The sequence below is a fragment of the Typopeltis vanoorti genome, chromosome 26, assembly GCF_054136105.1.
Source record: "Typopeltis vanoorti isolate ZY-2024b chromosome 26, IOZ_Tvanoo_1.0, whole genome shotgun sequence".
NCBI classification, from domain to species: Eukaryota; Metazoa; Arthropoda; class Arachnida; order Uropygi; family Thelyphonidae; genus Typopeltis; species Typopeltis vanoorti.
Genome location: NC_143574.1, coordinates 19,618,317 through 19,642,630, shown reverse-complemented (window position 1 = coordinate 19,642,630; position 24,314 = coordinate 19,618,317). Strand labels below are relative to the sequence as shown.

The 24,314-nt window shown below is 37.9% G+C and overlaps 1 protein-coding gene across 6 annotated transcripts in view; it reads right to left on the bottom strand.

Moving 5' to 3' along the window:
- The window catches only part of LOC150092385 (DNA polymerase epsilon subunit 3-like), a 119,547-nt gene that overhangs the window by 78,454 nt on the left and 16,779 nt on the right, over window positions 1-24,314 (bottom strand). For 4 of the 6 annotated variants that reach the window (XM_090414988.1, XM_090414987.1, XM_090414990.1 and 1 more), the window contains exon 2: window positions 996-1,104. In XM_090414988.1, the coding sequence (XP_090271114.1) occupies window positions 996-1,061 (66 nt within the window). In that variant the 5' untranslated portion in view covers window positions 1,062-1,104. Of the gene's footprint in view, window positions 1-995; window positions 1,105-13,399; window positions 13,459-24,314 lie in introns of all 6 variants that reach the window. The other 2 variants (XM_090414986.1, XM_090414985.1) reach the window with 1 other exon arrangement.

The window sequence follows — 24,314 nt, the reverse complement described above, 5'->3', positions numbered from 1 at the left end:
CTATAGCTATGTCCCCTTACCCTTAATTGACTGACATCCACCCCTTCGCAAAAAATGCAAGTTTGTAGAATGAAGAATCTCCACTCTTTGAAAACACCTGCTATAGTAATAATAGTAAACATACATACAAACAAATAAAAGACACAATACTTTTTTAATCGTGCAGCTATTAAGTCAAATAATAATAACTATTGAAAACTGAAACTGCTATTCAATTAATAAAAAGATACAGTAACACCCCACCTTACGACACTTTGCTTTATGACAATCAACTCATATAACACTTTTCAATTATGACCAGTGCCTATTTATTTTGTATGATGCAGCATTCACTCATATGATGGTTTTAGCAACATGACACTGCCATGAATCCAACGTGTAGTATTCATGAACTCAGCACTTAGTTTATTTACAATGTCATTGCTTGCTACCTCTCTGTGTTTTAGCATTTCACTGTGAATTATATACTGGTTCTAACTATTATTTTATTGTTGTTAATAATGCCAAATAAAACTGAAAGGTAAGGGTGCTATTGCTCCAGTGAAAAGAAGAAGATACATAAACTTATTATATTAGCTACTAAAATTAAAATGATTAAATTTAGTGATGATGGTGTATCAAACACAGAGATAGGCCACAGGCTAAACTGACCTCACTTTAAACAACTATTGTTACAGTTGTTTAAAACACAGAGAAAGTTCTTAGTGAAGTGAAAAGAGCATAATGCCAGTTAATACCACAGTTATCCATTAATGTGACAATCTTATTATAGAAATGGAAAAACTTTTTAATAAATTTTATTTATAGCAGTTACACACACATGTGACTGTTTAAAAACGTTATTAAACTATTACATGCATCTATAAGTGAAAAAAAAAGTAGTGATTTGCTATATGATGGTGGTCTGGAACATAATGTATCGTATGACTAGGGTATGCCTGTATTTGCATGCTATTTTTCTTCACATTACATAATGAAAACCAGCAGCTACTTACAGCATCTTTCAAAATTTTTTCAATTGCTGTATTTGGAAAGTTAAAATCTTCAGGTCGTTTTGCCATATTTTCTGACACTTTCACTTACTGAAGTATATTTCTTAACTGCCTACAACAAAACAAGAAGAAGATAATATTTTTTTCAATCATATTTTATCATTTAAGACATATACTAAATCAGGTTATCCAGAAAAAAATGTTAAGTTAAGATTTCATCTGGTGGGTAGGAGGAGAAAGGGTGATATGATTGAGACATATTGCAAAGAAGAGAAACATGTGTAGACATTGAAATAAACACAATAATTAACAATGAAGTATTGTGTTTAATTTAATGACAGATAAATATTAGTCTGGGGCTATTTACATTATATCAATGCAGAAGAGATTTTTCAGAGAGTTGGAGGAGATAGGGAGAAAAGCAAGAAATCTTCATGAAGGGAGTAGCAAGGGGTAGGTTTTTTGCTCGGAGAGTGAAATGAAATTGCCTAAAATTGTAAAAACAGCAAGCAAGTTTGATAAATATGGTATCTGATAGTGACAATCTCACACAAGTTTTCTGACTCAATGATTTCTGACTAGTGATAGTAAGAAGAAATACATTACATATATTTCATATTATAAAAAATTTTTTTTTTTCATAGATTTAAAAAAAAAACAGATTTTGCATTTTAATGTTTCACTGGAAGTGTAAATATTTCATATATAAATATTTTACATTTCATATATTTACACTCTAAGCCAGCGATTTTCAACTGAGAACGAAATGAGTAATCAATAAAAAAAAAAAAATTAATTTAAAAAAAGCGAAATCAGTCATTTACTTTTGTATTGTCATGTTTCGGCATAATGAAGTTTTAAAGACTATAAACGGCATATGCTAAGGTCTTCAGGTGTGCTGCGAGATTAAAAACAAATTAATTGAAAGAAATAATGTCGTAATATTTCCCTATTATTATTATTACACCCTCCACGGAGTCGACAGACTCATCATGGGAGGCTCATTCAACTGACAACATATTTATCATATAGAATCTTAAAGTCCTTAACACTCCTTGCATTAATAACATATTCTGGTAATGCATTCCATTCACTGACAATTCTCCATGTAAAAATCTACTCCTCACACTCTTCTTCACCACACTCTTACATAACTTCCAGGAATGACCTCTGGTTCTTCCCCTCTCACCTTCTACTCTTTTTATAATCCTCTCGGGATTAATCTGATAAAATCCTCTCACTAACTTAAACGTCTCTATCATATCACCTCTCTTCCTCCTATCCACCAAACTCTGCAATCCACATTTCTTCAACCTCTCTCCATAGCCAGCATTTCCAAAGTCCCGATATTGTCTTAGTCACTCATCTCTGGACCCTCTCCAATGTCTCCACATCATATTGAAAACCAGGTGACCAGATCTGAGCACAATAGTCCAAGTGTGGTCTGACCAGTGCCTTATACAGTGGCACAACCACTTCCTTATCCCTACATGTTAGTGTACTTCTTATCATAACAGCACTACGATGTGCAGCTTTTGCAACACTAGCAAATGTCCTCTAAACTTCAGCTACTGTCAACCATCACTCCCAAATCTCAAATCTCATCCACCTCCTGCAGTATGGCACCATTGATATAGTACACAGCCTTATATTTCTGCCCTCCAAAATGCAACACCTTGCACTTATTGATATTAAAACTACAACCCCACTCATTTGTCCAAGTAAAAAGTCTATTCAAATCTTCCTGAAGAGAATTAACATCAGCAGTGCTATTTATAATTCTTCCTAACTTTGCATCATCAGCAAATAACTGAAGATATCAGTCCACATGATATATTGTTTACAAACATATAGCAAGGGCCCAAGAACAGAACCCTGGGGCATGCCACTGGTTACCCTCCTTTTTTTGAGACACTGCTCCATCATACACAACCTGCTGGTATCATTCAGAGAGCCAATCTCTGATCTATCTAACCAATATACTATGTATTCCTATCCTCTGCAGCTTGTCTGCCTGCAAATACTTTTGCCAAGTCTAAGAATATCACTGTATATGATTCTCCCTTATCTAACACACTTGTCACCTTATCATAAAATGCAAGTAAATTACTAAACAGGACCCTTTACAAATCCATGCTGACCATCATAGAGAATGCTATGTCCATCAACCCAATCCTGTATTCTATTTCTTACCAATCTCTCCAACACCTTGACACCAACTGCAGTTATACAGACTGGCCTATAGTTGAAGACTTCTGTCTTCTATAAAATATCATATTTCTATTGACCCAGTCCTCAATTCTATCTTTCACCAACTTATCCAATACCTTAATTACCACTCGGTAAATGGAAGTTTTTTCACTTGGCTATACTACCAATTATATATTTGGTTTAATCCTTTATCCAAGTGTAGGTAAGCAAGGTTTGCACCTAAAGTATTTTCAGGACTGGAGCAATCGTGACAAAGGTGGTATAACTTCTCATTACTTGCCTTAGTATCCCATAATGCAAAGCACATCTCTCCTTGCAGACATGTATAATGCTATGCACTAAGAGAAGGGTCACTACCCAGACCGGTTTCCCTGTTTAAGTGCAGGGTTACCTCTCCAAAAACTCGTGCGATCACCCAACAACAAGCGACCTGAGTGATCATTTAACTCAGAGTTGGCTCACCCCACCACTAAGTAGAGCCATAATGTCAGTGGTGGACCCACTTACGGATTGCAGGCAAAACCCTACCCTCACGCAGAGCCACTCATACCTCAGGCAAAGCACCATCCCTTCTACGTAAAAGCACATCCATGAGAGCCAGACCCAGAAACAGCAATAGCCAAGCCTCTAAAACTTTCATTGGCTACAGCATTGTCACAACCACTTCAGCACAAAAGTGCATCCATGAGAGAGCCAGACCTGGAAACAACAATAGCTGAGCCTCAGTTAAAACTTCATTGTCTACAGTATTGCCACAACCACTTCTGCACAAAAGCACATCAGTGGGATCCAGACCCAGAGGTGGTGATACTAAGGTGGGAGTAATGGAGAAGTCATATCTCCATATACGAGTTGCCAAAAGGTGTCACACCTTATTATTAAAATTCTCTGGATTAGAGATAGTTGATGGAAGTTTTTTCATTAGTTTAATCCTTCATCCAAGTGTAGACAAACAAAGTTTGCACCTGAAATATTTTCAAGACTGGGGCAAGTCATGGCAAAGGTGATATAACTTCTCATCACTTGCCTTAGCATCTCATAATGCAAAGCACATCTCCTTGCAGACATGTATAATGCTGTGCATTAAGGAAGGGGTCACTACCCAGACCGGTTTCGACCTTTATTGAGGTCTCATCAGTGGGAGCCAGACCCAGAGGTGGTGGTTTTCACTTGGATATGCTACCAATTATATATTTGGTTTAATCCTTTATACAAGTGTAGGCAAACAAAGTTTGCACCTGGAGTATTTTGAGGACTGAAAAAACTTCCATCAACTATCTCTAATCCAGAGAATTTTAATAATAAGGTGTGACACCTTTTGGCAACTCGTATATGGAAGTATGACTTCTCCATTACTTCTGCCTTAGTATCACCACCTCTGGGTCTGGATCCCACTGATGTGCTTTTGTGCAGAAGTAGTTGTGGCAATACTGTAGACAATGAAGTTTTAACTGAGGCCCGGCTATTGTTGTTTCCAGGTTCAATGAACAATTCCATAGTGGAATTGTTCATTGAACAATTCCAATATGTCCTCTGCATCAGTCACTCTATTCCCATTTTTATCCCACAATGTTATTCTTCCACAGTCATTTCTCCTCCTACTGGCCACATAGCTAAAAAATTCCCTAGAATTTTCTTTGGATCTTAGGGCCAATCTCTTCTCATATTCTAGTTTTGCCTTCCTTACCATACTAATCACTCTCCTGATATGAGAGGAATGCTATGAGAAGACAGGAGACTTAGTGGTATGATGTAAGTCTCTGTACATGGGGCAGTTATTTAATTTGTACATCAATGATGTAGGAAATTCTTTTCAAGTAAATGGTTTTCATCTTCTGGAAGAAGAGATCACTGCACTGACTGAACTTTCAGTGTAGTAGTAGTGTAATCTCTCTATCCTTGCTTGCTAGTGTGGTTTTGAAGTAACTCATCAAGTTAATTGGATGATGAAGAATACACTTAATAAGTAGGGAAAGGGAGATTATTATTCCTCTTTAGAAGATTTTAATAAGGCCACATATGGGTTAGTGAATACAGGTGACTGAATGTAGGGAATGGTGGAGAGGATAGACTGAAGATTTGTGGATTACAAAGGCTTGTTAATAAGAAGAAAAGATGAGATATGATAGAAACATGTAAGTTATTAAAGGAGTTTATAGGAATGAAAAAAAAAAAAACTTTTCTTTTTCAGTATATATGGCAAGAAGTGAGAGAACAAGTTGTAAATTACGTAAGAGTGTAGTTTACAAGGGTGTGGACTAGATTTTTTGCTTATAGTGTCTCAGCATGACTTTTTTGTGAATGGGTGAAACTGACTGCTACAGGAAGTTGTGAGTGCTTTGTCAGTGAATGAGTTCGAGGAGAAGTATGATAAGTATTGTGTAAATAATGTTAGTATGAGCCTCCCTCAACGAATTGTTTCCCTCCATGGAGATGCCTGAGAAAAATAATAATAACAGTAATAAAAAGTAAGGTACTGGCAAATCAGAAGAGCACACAGGATAACTCAAATTCTATATTTTGAGATTATGCAGTTTGGAAAAATCTATCTCAAAATGGTCATCATTTCTCAAGTAGTGTGCATACCATAGTACCATTCTGTTGAAACCACATGATCTCTAGCCCTAACTACTCCAACTCTGGCACCAAAAAAAATCATTGCTATCATTGCTATGTAGTTATTACCACTTAAAGTAACAGATTTCCTTCATCATTTTTAAAAAAGATGACTCAATCACATTTTCAGTCATCACACTACACTTTAATCATGACTTTTTTCCCCTTTATGAATTCAGTGGCCAAGAATAGATTTTTTATTATTATTATTATTATTATTATTATTATTATTCAGGTCTCCATGGAGTCAAAAGACTCATCGTGGGAGGTCCTACCTAAGAAACACAAAGTCGATCAAGACTCATCGAGGGGAGGTTGCCCCTAAGAAACACAAAGTCTATCATACCACTCCTTAAACTCATTGACTGTTCTCGCTCTCACCACTCCATCAGGCAATGCATTCCAAGCTTCAACCACCCTCCATGCAAAGAAACCACTCCTCGCCCTCCTGCTCACCTCACAGTTTCCTTTCGACACTTCCAGGGATGGCCCCTTGCCATCGCTCCTTCCCACTGTTCAATCAAGCAAAAGAACTCGCCTGTGTCAACCCTGTAACCACCTCTCAACAGTTTAAAAGTCTCAATCATATCACCTCTTCTTCTTCTATCCACCAATCTCTGCAGTCCACATTCCCTCAGCCGATCCTCATAACCAAAATTGTACAGTCCTGAAACCATCTTTGTCATCCATCTTTGTACCCTTTCCACAGTAAATTTATCCCCGTCAAATCCTGGGGACCAAATCTGAGAACAATAGTCTAAGTGTGGTCTGATCAGAGACTTATACAACGGAATGATAACCCTTTTATTTCTGCAGGTCAGTGTCCTTCTCATAATTGCAGCAATCCTCTGTGTTACCTTCACCACCTTTGCAATATGTCCCCTAAATTTCAGGTTTATATCAATCATCAACCCCCAGATTTATATCAATCATCAACCTCTTGCCTCCCCTACTTCCTCCAGTATAACTCCTCCCAGAGTATGCAGCATCACATCGATGTTTCCCAAACCTCAAGACCTTAAATTTTGCTGCATTAAACTGACACCCGCATTCATTTGCCCATCTATCTAGCTTATTCAAATCCTCTTGCAGGGCTACCACAGCTGCACTATTACTGATCATCCTTCCCAGCTTCGCATCATCTGCAAACAACTGAATATCCGCTTGCAATGTCATTGATATAAAGGTTAAACAATATAGGTCCTAGTACTGAGCCCTGTGGGACCCCACAGTAACCCTCTGCCTCCTTGAAACTGCTCCACCATACACAACTCTCTGATACCTATCAGACAGCCAATCCTGAATCCAGTTGACCAATCTGACATCCAGACCCATGTGCTGCAACTTAAATATTAGCTTATCATGTGGCACCCTGTCAAATGCCTTCGCTAAGCCTAAAAAAATTGCCGTATATGCCTTTCCCTCATCTAATGTTCTTGTAACTTTATTATAAAAGGCTAGCATATTGCTAAAACAAGAGCGCCCTTTCACAAATCCATGTTGACTCTCTCAGATAACATTACCATCATCTGCCCAATACCGTATACAGTCCCTCACTACTTTCTCCAAGATCTTAACAACTACTGATGACACACACACACTGGCCTATAATTAGACACTTCCAGTCTGTTACCACCCTTATGCAATGGCACTATCTTACCTTCCTTCCATTCCATGGGCACCTTTCCCGCAGCCAGACTTTCATTGAAAAGCCAGGTTAAAGGCACTGTCAGTTCCGTAGCACATTCTCTCAAAACTCATGGTGAAATACCATCCAGTCCCAAAGCTTTACTGACATCCAGAGTACTCAGTATCTGAAACACACTCTCCTCCTGTACCTCTAAACCTCGAACCTGCCCTATCCCTCTAGCATTAAAACTGACTCCTCTAAGATGAAATACTCCAATAAAGTGTTCATTGAACATTTCCACTATGTCCTCTGCATCAGTCACTCTATTCCCATTTTTATCCGACAATATCATTCTTTCACAGTCATTTCTCCTCCTACTGGCCACATAGCTAAAAAATTCCCTAGGATTTTCTTTGGATCTTAGGGCCAATCTCCTTTCATATTCCAGTTTCGCTTTCCTTACCACACTAGTCACTCTTCTGGCCTGTGTCTTATATTCTTCATGCATCTTCTCTTCACCTGTCTCCTTATATCTCTTCCATAGCCTCTTTTTCGCATGCAATTCCTATTTAATATTGTTTGTCATCCACTTTATTCCAAATTGTGTCCTCTTCTTTACTCGTGGTATACAACTTACCATTGCTGCTAACAAATATTCTTTCACAATTTCCCACGCATTAATGATATCCCGGCCTTCCAATTCCTCCCTCCATGAAACTTCCCGAAGTTGACATCTAAGACTATTATAATCACCTGCTTTATAATTCCACATAAGTTCCCATCTCTTTGATACTCCTGAATGTCTATTCATTTTCCAAGTCAAAACCATATGGTCACTCTCTCCAACTGGTGGGAGAGATGCCATCTCAGTTATTATCAACTCTTCTGATGCTATAACCAAATCCAAAACTCTTGAACCTCTTGTTCCCTCTGTTACATGTTGCCTAAGACATTTGTTCCTCTAGAATTCTAGAAATTCCATTCCCCTATTGCTACATGCATCTTCCTCTCTCCAATTTATACTACTGTAGTTAAAATCTCCCATAACAATCATTCTTCTTGCACTTGCCAAACTCAACTGTCTAAATATATCCTGGTCCCCACCCTCTGTGCTCCTGGGTCTGTAGCAACACCCCACTAAATATCCTGTCTTGCCTACCTCTACCTCATACCACATGCTCTCAAAATCATTTGTCTCACTTCCTTCCAAAGCCTCCACTCTTAGAGGACATAGGTCATCACTTATCATAAGCAGTACCCCACCACACTTTCCCCTCCTATCCTGCCAAAAAATGCTGTACCCAGCGACTTCTATTCCTGTTATTATATCCCCTTCTGTCAACCACGTCTCAGTGATCCCAATAATTTTTGGCCAGGCTGATGCTATCTGCACCACCAATTCCTCTCCCTTATTCTGGGAGTTTTTCTGGGTTTCCCATTCTTGAGAATCTGAAATTTTGCTTATTAAGAAGGTCAATAGCTCAAAATGAACTTCATCCATCATCATTATTTTTGATTTAAAAGATTTAATTTTAGCAACAAGATTTAAGATTGCACAGCAGCACCATAAGGCCCCCTCATTTGGGAAGTGGAATAATTTTACCCTCTTTCCACTCCTTTGGGACTTGCCCTGTTGCAAGACAAGGTGCTAGCAAGGTGTGCCAAGAGTGCCGTTAATTTTTTGGAGCATTTCTTCCAGACATGCAATGATATATCGTCAATTCTTACTGCCTTATTAATCAAATTCACTTAATTCTTCATATACCTCCTCACTCATTGTCAGTTTCAACTCCCCAACACCCTCTGCACTCAAGCTTCTCATGAGGTCGCATTCCTGAGGATGAAATACCCTGATAAATTGCTCATTGAATATACAACTTGGGTTTCTGTCCCTAAGAATACCTGGGGCAAAATTTCAGGGAAATTTTTGAATCTTTCTTGTCTCAAATCCTGGAAAATACAGCTCGAGACTCGAGATATTTTATAAATTTAAATGTACAAATCTGAAACATAAAAGTGTTGAATTTATTACAAATTTTTATCATTTTTAATTTTAGTAAAATGAGTATTTTATCATATAGATTATAGAGACAATGATTAAAATTCCATTAATTAATGAAACTATTTAACAACTGCAATAAATATGTTATTCATTATTTTATATTTTTAGTTGTATTTCTTTTAAATATGATACAATAATATCATTATAAATACAATAAAAGAAACATAAGACATTTTTTATTACACTTAGCTGCTCAATTCAGTTTGTTCACAAAATTACCATTCTTAACAGATTATTTGTTAGATTTTCATTTGACACTCTTTTGTTGGATACCTGACTCTCATACCCCATAGAGTTTTGGGAGTGAATAAATGGTAGGGTCGCAGCTACCATTTCACATAAAATTAGTAAAACAATGATAAACATCGATGCTCATTCCTATGGTGGGATGCAAACCTCGCCTATTGAAAAAAAAAATTTTAACTAGGCCAAAGTCAGTTCGTTAGAAAAACAAAAGACCATTACTAGTTACCAATGGACTTTCATGCTCTAATGTATGGTCAATTTTTTTTTCATGTTTATTTTTTAAATTTGGATCATATTCGATAACCTGTTGGTAAAATCAAAATTATTATTTATATTCAGGGCCGTACTTACATTTTTCCCAAGATGGGTAGGGTCCACAGTGCTAGAGTGCTCCAGGGCCCCTCATTGTTTGGGGCCCAAATTTGTGGGGGGGACCCAGCTAGAGCCTCATGCACCTGTTAATTTTAATTTTCTTAATTTTATAATTTTGGATAAAGGAAATGGATACACAATGATGCTGTTAGATAGCATCATTGTGTATATCCTATCAAATGCAAGGCATTTGATAGGATACCACATGAAAGGCTGTTATATAAAGTGGAAAACATGAGTTTGAAATATAAACTCTCAACTTGGATAAGTTGATGGCTAACAGACAGTTATCAAAAAGGCTTCCAAATGAAAATCAATCAATCCAAAGTTTGGAAACAAAATGTGGAAAATGAGGAAGTGGCTCAGTGCAGTTACTGCACAAGCAGATTTCATGTGAGGGATCAAACACTAGTGGACTGATAAGACATATAGAACACATGCATGAATCATGACAATGAGCCTCCATAGCTCAGTTGATATACCTGGGTTTGATTCCCATCCGTGACGTGAGTTAGCTGGTCTCATATGGAGGTGGAGGGTTTTTTCTCCCAGAAACTCAGGTTTTTCTTCCCTCAGAACAGGCAAACAGGCCCTGTGAACACATACTTCTACAGATACTCCCCTTCCCCCAATGTCAGGCTCTGTGACAAGTTGGTTGGGATCGTGTGTGTAAAGTCGCATCATGTAAAAAGTCAATCCCAAATAGATGGGAATAAGGCACAAGAAGAAGAAGAAAGCATGAATCATAAAAATACAGAGCCTTCAAGTAACTCAAAAAGAAAGTTAAAGCAGATCAGTCAATGTCCAAGTTTAGTAAAATAAGTAATAAAGTGAGATTGTATCTAGGTTGATTATTAATTAATGGCAACTTTAATGAATAACTTGTCAATCTTGTTGTTATTCATTAAAGTTGCCTTTAATTAATATCCTTTATATGTGTTGTTAATTCCGTAAGCTAATTACCAGTTATGTATGACCAACGTATAAGCCTTGCTACTAGTTCTTTTATATGCAACTCAATTCCAAAATGGAATTATGTATAACCAAAAACCAGTCCAGTCAGATATATTAAATTTAGTTTTGAACATCTATGGGCATAAAAAAGAAGAGCATATATTAAAAATTAAAGAATTAACAGAACTGGATCACCATTTTAGTCTCACTTTGGATGAGTGGACCAGTATTGAAAATAAGGTATTTCATTATTGTGTTCATTCATATGATGCAATATTTTTAAAATTAGAATTAGTATGTATACCCAAAAAAAAAGCCTGTGTAGCTCAGTGGATGCGGCATTTGCACACCACGGCGCTTGGTCGCACGAAGGAAGACTTGGTTTCGAGTCTAGTCGGTGACTAGAGAAAATTTTTCTAAGCCTTTTTTCGACCGGTTCCCAAGTTAGTCGATCTCTGGCATGGGCAAGTGGATTTTTCCTCCCGGAAACTCGGGTTTTTCGTCCCGTAAACTCAAGAAAATCGACCATAGAACCCACATCATTTCAGACATTAAATACGAGTGTTAGAGTTAGGGACCACGAGATGGCAGCACCTGTAGAGCCGTCCCTCTTCACTGCATGCCGCTTAATTAGTGATAGCCTTGGGCCAGCTATCTCTGATTGGGTACCAGTGGAGATTGAACTGCCCACTCAGTCTCCAAAAGTTAGACAGGGCTTAAAATGGCCTTGCCATTTTATCATTTTTTATTCCCTTTATTTTATTTTTTATTCCCTATATATAGGGAATAAAAAGGCGTTAGCTGATTTTTTTTTTTTTTTACTGCAAAAAATGTTTACCAACTGATACTCAAAATAACTTAAGAATGTAAGAATTTGGAATAATTTTGAAACACCTTTTTTTCTATAATGACAAATAAAGTGAGGGTAATGCAGAAATTTTGACGAACGCTCAATTGAAAACTAACTCTGCCATTCATTTAGCAATTTGCGACACATTTAAAAAAATATATATAATAAATATATTTTAAAATATTTTTATGAGAAAAATTGTATAGTCTCAGGAATTTCTGGGACTAGGAAAAGAATTGTCGTGAGTCCAGGAACAAAAAAAGAGCCGAGACTCAGAAACCCCACGTCCTCAACAATATCCTTTGCAACAGTTACCAATCTACCATTGTCATCTACTAATATCATCCTCCCATAGTCATTCTTTCCTGTACTTGTCACATATTGAAATAACTCACGGGATTTTTCTTAGCTCAATTGGCTAATTTCTGTTCACAGGCTGTCTTTACAAACTGAGGCACCTCACTGAGCTGCTCTTTGTGCTCTCTATGACTAATTATTACCAATAATCATCTCGTGTTTCCTCCACAGTACTTTCTTCTATTTCTAGATTTCATGCTTAATTATTATTATTATTATTATTATTATTACGTGACACTTCCAGGGAGTCCAAAGACTCATCGAGGAAGGGAGGGTACCTACTTTACAACTCTATCTCCACCCAATTCTCCAACAATGAACCGCAACTACAATCATCATCTACACCAATGCCATCTACTGCCCACCACTAGTATTTTCACAGACAATCACAAACATCCTTGCCCATGGCAGGATTCGAACCCGCAGCCTTTTGGCTGGAGAGTGGATATGCTAACCACTTGTCCAACCAGGCCTTAATTATGAAGTAATTAAGCATGAAATCAATTTTACTCGATTTACTCTTGTCTTATTTAGCCTCTTCACATTTGGAATACACACAGATGTTAGTACTGCTAAATATACCTTGATCAGTGCCCAAGCAGCAACTGTCTCCTTTCAAGTCTTCTTTCCATGCTATAACTCCCAGCGCTGTCTTCTAAGGTTTCATAATCATCAGCCTTATAGTAACACATATATCCCTTCCTCACAGAAGTTCTCATATAGTAGGCTATACTGGAGGAAGACTAGACACTCCATTCACAATCACATCATCTGATAATATGATGAAATCTAAACTCTCGACCCTTGCATATTCCCTATTAAATACTGCCTAAGAGAGCTGTCCTTAAGAACTCAAGAAAGTCTGTCTCCTTATTCCCTCATGAAATCTCTTCTTTTCAATCAATATTGCAATAATTAAAATCATCGATAATTATCACCCTGCTCCTGCTAACTAAGCCAATTTGCCTATACCCATAGAAACACACGTGTTCCACAATAAAAATTAAATTTATTATACAGGTATTTCATCTTCTGTATCATAGGACATCATCAGTACACACAGTGAACAACAATAAGGAATTTGAATAAAGAAACAGCAGAGCACATACCTTAAATTAGAAACCCTCTAAGTCATACAGTCACATGTTCATAGGTTAAAACTATTGGGCTGAAAATAAATAAAAATAGATGAGTTAAAAAAACAACAACCTAATATTACAAATTTATTAAATTCATACAGTTGAGGATGACCATTTCCCACACTTTAGGAATAGTAAGACAGTCATTACAATTGAAACTAGGTCGATGAAGTAGGGCTGCAGCACTTTCTTTGTATAAACGTTAATGTTTATATGTGGATTTATATAGCAGATTGGTGTTTTCCCACTGGATCCTGCGGCTATTGTTTTCAATCGCATGTTGTGCCAGGCCAGATTTGTGAGACTTGATTAGCTGGATGTGGTCCTGATGTTCAGAGATACATTTATTGACAGATCTTCCTGTCTGACCATAGTAAGACAAGTTCGGATCTTGCCATAGGCATGGGTGTTTGTGATTGTCTGTGAAAATACTGGTGGAGGTGGCCAGTAGATGGCATTGGTGTAGATGATGATGATGGTTGTAGTGGTTTTAGTGGATGAAGTGGTGAAGACAGAGAGTTGTAGAGTAGGTGCCCTCGCTCGATGAGTTTTTGGACTCCTTGGAGGTGTTATGTAGTAATAATAATAATAATAATTTCCTTACTATCATTGGTAACACTCTCCTATCTCTTTGCCTTCCCTATCCTCATCATCCCTCATCAAAATATCATTCTTATCCAACCATGTTTCACTTATTCCAACTATTTTTGAGTGAATAATTATGTACAGAAAAAGATGAAAAGGAAAATATATAAAATTAATGACCCACTAGCTTATTACTGGCAATATAAAACACATTTATTATTATTATTATTACTGCATCCTCCATGAAGTCAGAAGACTCATCGTGGGAGGTTCATTCAACTGACAACATATTTATCATACCGAATCTTAAAATCCTTAACACTCCTGCATTAACATCACATTCTGGTAATGCATTCCATTCACTGACAATTCTCCATGTAAAAAATCTACTCCTCACACCCTTCTTCACCATACTCTTACATAACTTTCAGGAATGACCTCTAGTTCTTCCCCTCTCACCTTCTACTCTTTTTATAATCCTCTCGGGATTAATCTGATAAAATCCTCTCACTAACTTAGACGTCTCTATCATATCACCTCTCTTCCTCCTATCCACCAAACTCTGCAATCCACATTTCTTCAACCTCTCTCCATAGCCAGCATTTCCAAAGTCCCGACATTGTCTTAATCACTCGTCTCTGGACCTCTCCAATGTCTCCACATCACATTGATAACCAGGTGACCAGTTTTGAGCACAATAGTCCAAGTGTGGTCTGACCAGTGCCTTATATAGTGGCACAACCACTTCCTTATCCCTACATGTTAGAGTATTTCTTATCATAGCAGCACTATGATGTGCAACCTTTGCAACACTAACAATATGCCCTCTAAACTTCAGTCTACTGTCAACCATCATTCCCAAATCTCTAATCTCGTCCACTTCCTGCAGTACGGCACTATCGATATAGTACACAGCCTCATATTTCTGCACTCCAAAATGCAACACCTTGCACTTATTGATATTAAACTACAACCCTACTCCTTTGTTTAAGTAAAGAGTCTATTCAAATTTCCTGAAGGGAATTAACATCAGCAGTGCTACTTAAAATTCCTCCCAACTGTGGATCATCAGCAAACAACCGAAGATCCCCAGTCAGTGTATCATTTACAAACAAGTTAAACAGCAGGAGCCCAAGAACAGAACCCTGGGATACACCATTAGTTACCCTCCTTTTTTTTGAGACACTGCTCCATCATTCACAACCTGCTGGTATCATTCAGAGAGCCAATCTCCTATCCAACCAATGTGCTATCTATTTCTATCTTTTGCAGCTTGTATGCCAACTTATCATGTGGTAATCTATCAAATGCTTTTGCAAAGTCCAAGAATATCACTGTATATGATTTTTCCTTATCTAACACATTTGTTACCTTTTTTACATTACATTACAGACTGGTCTATAATTGGAGACATCTGTCCTAGAACCATGCTTGTAGAGTGGTACTATTTTGCCTTCTTTCCACACCTTAGTAACCCTACCCACTGCAAGACTTTCATTACATAACCAGGTCAAGAGCATAGCTAACTCTGGTGCACATTCCTTAAGAATATGTGGTGATTGTGTCATCCATTCCCATATCCTTATTAACGTCTAACCCAATCAACACCTGATACACCTGATTCTTTCACTTTCAATTCTTCATAATACTTGTCTCCCTTATATATATTGCACCACATCATTTATAAAATACATAACAGAATGCAAATCAGCTTGATGATATTCAATCACAATGATAAGTGGAGTTTGTAGATGTGTAGATGTGAGTTTGATGGAAGAAAAAATTTACATAAAGTGGACACTTGCATTTGAATGGCTTTGGAGTCAGGAGTCTTGAGAAAGTGTTGTTCAATGAAAGTTCAGAAGTACAGAGTCAGAAAAAATAGAATGTTTAGAGTAGAAGTAGGTGAATGTGGGTCCAGGAAATCAAGAGGTTAGTAAATGGAGAGTGATCACATGATGCTAAATGTAGCACCCCAGGTTCTTAACTTTAGTGAGATAAGCGACACAAAATGTAAGGGAGGTGGTAGGATGAAGTGGGGTATTGCAGTTTATGTATACTATTACTAGAAGTATTCAAAATAAGGGCAAGGAGTTTTTGGCATTGCTTAGCTCAACTAGGCCAAATGTTATAGGCATTAGTGAGACTTGGTTTATCAAAAATGGTATAAGAATAGAATGCAAAGGATATAGTATGTTCAGAGAAGAGAGAAGGAACAGGATGGGGATGGGTATGGGAGGGGGCTTTGCTAATGATAGCAGAAGAATCAAAACCAAAAAAGAGCAGAAGCATAACAGGTGGACAGGGATACAGAGGACAGTTCATTTGAGGCTATCTGCTGTGAGATAGAGGCTAACAACACAAAATATGTAACTGACTGCTGCTATAATCCAGAGGATATAAGTAAAAAGGCAAATGGTATGCACTGGCAAATTAGCACAATGAGTGCAGGTCAAAGGGAATTTCAATTGGTCACAGGGAAGGAATTTATACGACTTTCAAGAGATAATTACCTGAGGCAGCATGTAATTGCAGGTGAATTTCAAGAATATTGAATCTGATCAGAGAATCTGAGAACTTAACATTAACAATCTAGTTATGCAGCCTCTGCTTGGCAAAAGTGATAATGTAATTTTGACATCTGAGATTGCTAACATGCAGAATTTTCTGTTAAGAAGGGATATATGTGGAATTACAAAGTAGGTGATTATGAAAAACTGAGTCAGCTTTCAGAAGGGCCTTGGCATAAGAATTTGGAGAGCAGAGATGTTGGTAGTGCATGAGAAGTGGTCAAGGGATGTGTGAAGAAAGAAAGCAGTATCAGAATGTATACTCAGAGTCTGGATGATAAATTGGGCAGAAGTTAGATGAATGAATAGCATCATTAGGCAGGAGTTGCAAACAAAGAAAAAGTTTGGATGGAATATAAAGGAAAACGTGATCCGCATGCCCATGAGAAGTACATGGCACATGCAAGAAGGGTAAGCAAGGCCAAAGCTAATTATGACAGAAAGCTAGCTGATAAGGCCAAAAGAAATCCTAGAGTTCTGTTCTTTTGCTATGTGGAAAGTGGCATGCATTGTCTGGAAGTGACATTCAACATTATGTTTTTTCAAAATTGCAATGCTACTGTTGCACAACAAACAAACACAATTATCTTTAAAATTAATGAAACAAAATGTTTCCTCCCAGTCAGTGTTAAAATTATAAGTTCGTTATCTTTTACTTGATTCACTCATTTTAGGATTAAAAATCAAAATATTTCAAAAATTTAAGTACCAAACACCGTTAAAATTATGCGCATATAACTAACAACAGATAATGAACAACGTCGAATGCGCATCTACCTTACGTTGTATGCATTTAATACTCGTCATGTGTCATTAATACATGTGTCATATAGCATGCCATGAATTGTTGCGTGATGTGCACGTGATTATTTCAAACTATATGGCATACTGTTGAACAGCTGCGGGCACACACAAATTGGTTGACGGGCGCCTATAGGGTAGGGAACACCTGGTCTAGTAGATGCAATGTCTAAATGTATTCCAAGGATGAGAAGGTTAAATAAGGTAGGTGTGAGATGGATGAATAAAGAGATTAAGCATGTGATACAGAGAAAAAGGACATTGTGGAGGCAGCAGAAGAAGCAGAAATAACCAATTCCATGAGGTCTACAATGACCAGGCAAAGAGGGTGGCTTGGTTGGTGAGGGTAGTTAAAGAGAGTTATGAACAGCAGTTAGCTAATGAAGCCAAAAAGAATCCTAAGGAGTTCTTTCGATATATAGCCAGCAAAAGAAAGAATGATTATGGAAGGATGACATTGATTGGAGAAAATGGTATAAAGACAGCTGTTGCAGAAGGTGTAGTGGAGATACTTAATGAGCAGTTCATAAAGGTCTTTCAATCTTGTGATTGTGACTTCATGGAGAGATTGAGAGCAGTTGATGATAGGGAGGAGAGACTGACTGTAAGTGAGCAAAAGGTGTATGGGGAGTTGAGTAAACTAGATGTTAATAAGGCTGTGGGACTTGATAATATATCACCACATAATCTGAAGGAATGTGCCAGGGAGTTGACACCTGCCTTGACATATTTTTTTAATATGAGTCTTGCACTCGGTCAAGTTCCTAAGGAATGGAAGGAAGGTAAGATTGTGCCACTTCATAAAGGAGGTGATCGAACTCAAGCATCAAACTATAGGTCTATCTGTGGGTCAGGTATTGTGGTTAAATTGTTGGAGAAGCTTGTGAGAACTAGGATCCAGAGTTGGGTTGACAACAATGGTATTATCTTTGATGGACAGCATGGATTTGCTAAAGGGATGTCATGTTTTAGTAATCTACTTACTTATCACAATAAGGTGACTGCTTCCATGGACAGTCTTCACTCCAATTTATACCTCCATAATTAAAATTGCCCATAATAATTACCCTCCCTTTGTTCACTAATCAAAGTTGTTTATACATTTCTTCCTTACCACCCTCCACATTCCCTGGCCTATAGCAACATCCAACTAAATATGTCTTCTTGTCAACTCCACTTTATACCACACCTCCTCATTACTGTTAACACTATTTCCCTCTTTCATGCTGACATAATTCCCCTGCTGATGTTAATGGATGTAAAGGGTAGAATGGTAACTGCTGCAGAAGACACTGTTGAGATATTCAATTATCCTTCCATTTCTATTCCCATTAGGATATCTTCATTCAAATATATTTCACTTATTCGAATGATTTTGGGGCAAATAAACTCAATCAGTGAAACAATTTGTATATATTTGCTCTGTGCTTGGGCCATTGTTGTTTAATTTGTATATAAATGTTATAGGAAATGGCTTAAAGGGAGATATTCAGTTGATTGCTGATGATGCAAAGTTGGGTAGCACAATAAAAAATCAAGCTGATGTTGAAAGTTTGCAGGATGATTTAAATAAGCTGGTAAAATGGACAAAAGATAATGGATGTCAGTTCAATGTGGAAAAGTGTAAAGTCATGCATTTTGGGATTAAAAGATTACCAGCTGTGTACTACATTGATGGAAAGGTACTCCAAGAGATTGATGAGGCTAGGGACTTAGGGGGTGTTGGTAGATAGGGAGATGAAGTTCAGAGGACACATTGCTAAGGTGTCCAAGATTGCACATAGGATTACTTGGTTGTTGAGGAACACACTGACATCCAGAGATAAAGAGGTTATTATTCCCCTGTATAAAGCATTGATACTTCCACATTTGGATTACTGTGCTCAGGTCTGGTCACCTGGATTCCTTGGAGATGAGGAGGCTGTGGAGAGGGTTCAGAGAAGAGTGACCAAGTTGGTGAGTGATGTAAAAAATGCTCTCTACATTGATAGATTGAGAACTTGTGGATTGCAGAGATTGGTTGATAGGCAAAGAAGAGGGGATATGATAGAAACATTTAAATTACTGAAAGGTTTTTATAGGATTGATGCAGGGGAAATGTTTCAGCTGTGTGATAGTGATGGAAGAACAAGAGGTCATCCCTGGAAATTAAAGAAGAGTGTGGTTAACAAGGGTGTCAGAACAAGGTTTTTTGCTTGGAGGGTGGTGAATGAGTGGTATTCATTGCCTGACTTAGTTGTGAGCTCTTCGTCTGTAAATGAATTAAGAAGAGATATGACAGATATTGTTTTGCTAGTTTGGGTCTCCTGCGATGAGTCTACTGACTCAATGGAGATACCCGTAATAATAATAATAATAATTTCATCTCCCTTATTTCTGATACTTCTGGCATTGGTAAATAAACACAGCAGTTCATGTTTAGGTCTATAACCAGTCCTACCCAAGACACTTGTTGGTTGTGATTTCCCCACCAAACCTGCTCTTGCCACCAAATCATCCAATATGAGAGTAGCTGAGGATCACTCAAAACTAGCCAAGATCATTGCTGACCTCCAATAGGAGATAGCACTCAAAGAGGAAGCAGAAAATGATATCATCATCATCATATCTGATTTTTCTTGTCATTTTTTTTATTTGTATTCAACATTTTCCCACCGTGTTTACTTCTTTTATTATTTCATCTATCATTATTAAATATGGGATTTAATGAATCACTATGGATAATTACTTTAATTTCTTCAGTCTATCTTTGTTCTGTATATATTAAAGCACTGTGGAAAAAATGTGGAATGCAAATAAAAAAATTACAAAAAACAGTCATTTTAGGTTTTAACATCATATTAGTAAGCATAAAATGACTTTTATTATTATTATTATAATTCAGGCCTCCATGGAGTCAAAAGACTCATCATGGGAGGTCCTTCCTAAGAAACATAAAGTCTACCAAGACTCATGTGGGAGGTCCCTCCTAGGAAACACAATGTCTATCATACCACTCCTTAAACTAATTGACCGTTCTCACTCTCACCACTCTATCAGACAATGCATTCCATGATTCAACCACCCTCCATGCAAAGAAACCACTATTATCCTCTTGCTCACCTCACAGTTTCCTTTCGTCACTTCCAGGGATGGCTCCTTGTCATCACTCCTTCCCACTGTTCAATCAAGTGAAAGAACTCCCCAGTGTCAACCCTGTAACCACCTCTCAACAGTTTAAAAGTTTCAATCATATCACCTTCCTTCTTCTATCCACCAAACTCTGCAGTCCGCATTCCCTCAGCCAATCCTCATAACTAACATTGTACAGTCATGAAACCATCTTTTTATCTGCCTTTGTAGACTTGCCACAGTTAATTTATCCCTTTAAAATCCTGGGGACCAAATCTGAGAACAACAGTCTACGTTTGGTCTGATCAGAGTCTTACACAATGGAATGATAACACTTTTATCTCCAAGTCAGTGTCCTTCTCATTACAGCAATCCTCTGTGTTATCTTCACCACCTTTGCAATATGTCCCCTAAATTTCAGGTTTTTACCAATCATCAACCCCAGCTCTCTTCTCTCCCCTATTTTCTCCAGTATAGCTTCTCCAATAGAGTACAGTGTCCCATTGATGTGTCCAAAACCTCAAGCCCTTACATTTTGCTGCATTAAACCAACATCCCCATTCATTTGCCCATCTGTCTAGCTTATTCAAATACTCTTGCAGGGCTGCCGCAACTGCAATATTACTAATATTCCTTCCCAGCTATGCATCATCTGCAAACAACTGAATATCCCCTTGCAATCCATGATAATGTCACTGATATAAAGGTTTAACAATATAGGGCCCAGTACTGAGCCCTGTGGGACCCCACTTATAACTCTCTGCTTCCTTGAAACTGCTCCACCATACACAACTCTCTGATACCAATCAGACAGCCAATCCTGAATCCACTTGACCAATCTGACATCCAGACCCATGTGCTGCAACTTGAATATCAGCATATCATGTGGCACCCTGTCAAATGCCTTCGCTAAGTCTAAGAAAATGGCAGTATATGCCTTTCCCTCATCTAATGCTCTTGTAACTTTATCATAAAAGGCTAGCATATTGCTAAAACAAGAGCACCCCTTCACAAATCCATGTTGACTCTCATAGATAACATTACCCACATCTGCCCAATGCTGTATACAGTCTTTCATTACTTTCTCCAAGATCTTAACAACTACTGATGACACACAAACTGGCCTATAATTAGACACTTCCAGTCTGCTACCGTCCTTATGCAATGACACTATCTCACCTTCCTTCCATTCCATGGGCACCTTTCCCATAGCCAGACTTTTATTGAAAAGTCAGGTCAAAGGCAATGTCAGTTCCTTAGCACATTCTCTCAAAACTCATGGTGAAATAATATCCAGAGTACTCAGTATTTGAAACACACTCTCCTCCTGTACCTCCAAACCTCGAACCTGCCCAATCCCTCTAGCATTAAAACTGATTCCTCCAGGATGAAATACCCAATAAAGTGTTCATTGAACAATTCCACAATGTCCTCTGCATCAGTCACTCTATTCCCATTTTTATCACACAATATCATTCTTCCACAGTCATTTCTCCTCCTACTGGCCACATATCTAAAAAATTCCCTAGGATTTTCTTTGGAACTTAGGACCAATCTCCTCTCGTATTCCAGTTTCGTCTTCCTTACCATACTAGTCACTCTTCTGGCCTGTGTCTTATACTCTTCATGCATCTTCTCTTCACCTGTCTCCTTATATCTCTTCCATAGCCTCTTTTTTGTGCATGCAGTTCCTGTTTAATATTGTTTGTCATCCACTTTACTCCAAATTGTGTTCTCTTGTTTACTTGTGGTATGCAACTTACCATTACTGCTAACAAATATTCTTTCATAATTTTCCATGCACTAATGATATCCCGGCCTTCCATTTCCTCCCTCCATGAAACTTCCCAAAGTTGACGTCTTAGACTATAATAATCACCTGCCTTATAATTCCACATATGTTCCCTTCTCTTTGATACTTCTGCATGCCTATTCATTTTCCAAGTCAAAACAATATGGTCACTCTCTCCAACTGGTGGGAGAGATGTCATCTCAGTTATTATCAACTCTTCTGATGCTATAACCAAATCCAAAACTCTTGAACCTCTTGTTCCCTCTATTACATGTTGCCTAAGACATTTGTCCCTCAAGAATTCTAGAAATTCCATTCCCCAATTGCTACATGCATTTTCCTCTCCCCAGTTTATACTACTGTAGTTAAAATCTTCCATAACAATCACTCTTCTTGCACTTGCCAAAATCAACAGTCTAAACATTTCCTGGTCCCCACCCTCTGTGCTCCTGGGTCTGTAGCAACACCCCACATTGTTAGATATCGTGAAGAAGAAAAGTGTCAATGGGAGGATCGTGTGTTTGTGCTGCCTCATTTTGCCAGTTATGAGGTAAGGAGATGAACGATGATAATGAATGATATAACTGCAAGAAAAGAGGTCTGGAATTTGTTGATATCTGGAGTGTATTTGAAGGAAAAAGACAGCTGTATGCAAGAGATGGGCTGCATTTGAACATGGAAGGTCATAAGCGATTGAAGAAGTTACTGTTTTCTGAACAAGTTGAAGTAATTAGGCAGGGAAACTAAAATCGAAAAGATTGGGTAATAAAAATCAGCATGTTACTACTGAAATTAGTGACATATATATCAGTTCTAAAGCTGGTACAAGAACTAAAGGAAATCTACAATTTTTGTATACTAATGCAAGAAGCATTCAAAATAAGAAGGAAGAATTTTTGGTATTAGTCAGTGCAATCTCACCAAAAGTAGTAGGCATTAGTGATACTTGGCTGTGAGCAGAAGATGTGGTTACTAGAATTGAATGTGATTGGTACAGTATTTTCAGGGAAGATAGAACGGGGGGGGGGGGGGGGGTACTGTTGATGGTAGCTGATGAGTTGCAGCCAAAGAAAGTAGTATATCAATAGGATAGATGTTTGAATGATGGTTCATGTGAGGCAGTGTGAAATAGTGACCAATGCAACCAAATATACAGTTGGTTGCTGCTATAGGCCAGGGAGTACAGGGGATGATATTGAATTCATACATCAGCAAATTAGTGCAATGAGTGCAGGATTAGTGATTATTTTGGGGGATTTTAATTATGGTGATATCAACTGGAAGGAGGAAATATCATGTGGCAAAAAGTAAATGGAATTCATACACCTAAGAGATAATTACTTGAAACAGCACATAACTGAAGGGACTCGTAGCGTGAGAGTGTTAGATCTGGTCATAGGTTCAGAGGATATATGCATAAGTATGGTGTCCTCGTTACCTCCAACTGGTGAAAGCGATCATGTGGTATTGACTTGAGAGTTAGCAAAATTTTTGGATTTCTCTCTTAAGGGGCAGAACTACATGTTAGGTAATTATAACAAGCTTCAGAGTGAGCTTACAGCCATCCCATGGCAGAGCATATTGCAGGGGAAAGATGTTAGCAGTGGATGGGATATAATCAGTGGATGTCTGAGGAAGGCAATATCAGAATGTATTCCCATGGTCAGGAAGACAAACAAGATAGGCATTAGATGGATGAGTAGTAGTAGTATCAGGCTTGATCTGCAAAAAAAGAAAATGTTATGGAGAATTTACAAGGAGAAGGGCAAGCAGTACACCCATGAGCAGTACAAGACTCAAGCTAGGAAGGTTACCAGCATAGTAAAAAAAGCTAAATCAGATTATGAGAAGACCTGAGCCAAGGAGATCAAGGGTAATCCCAAAGAGTTCTTCTGTTATGTGGCAAGTAAAAGGAAGAACGACTTCGAAAGGATAACAATAGTGGGTGCTGATGGTGTTGAGGTGACCAATTCAGATGTATAGTAAAGTTACTGAGTGATCTCTTTTCAAAAGTCTATCACCCAAG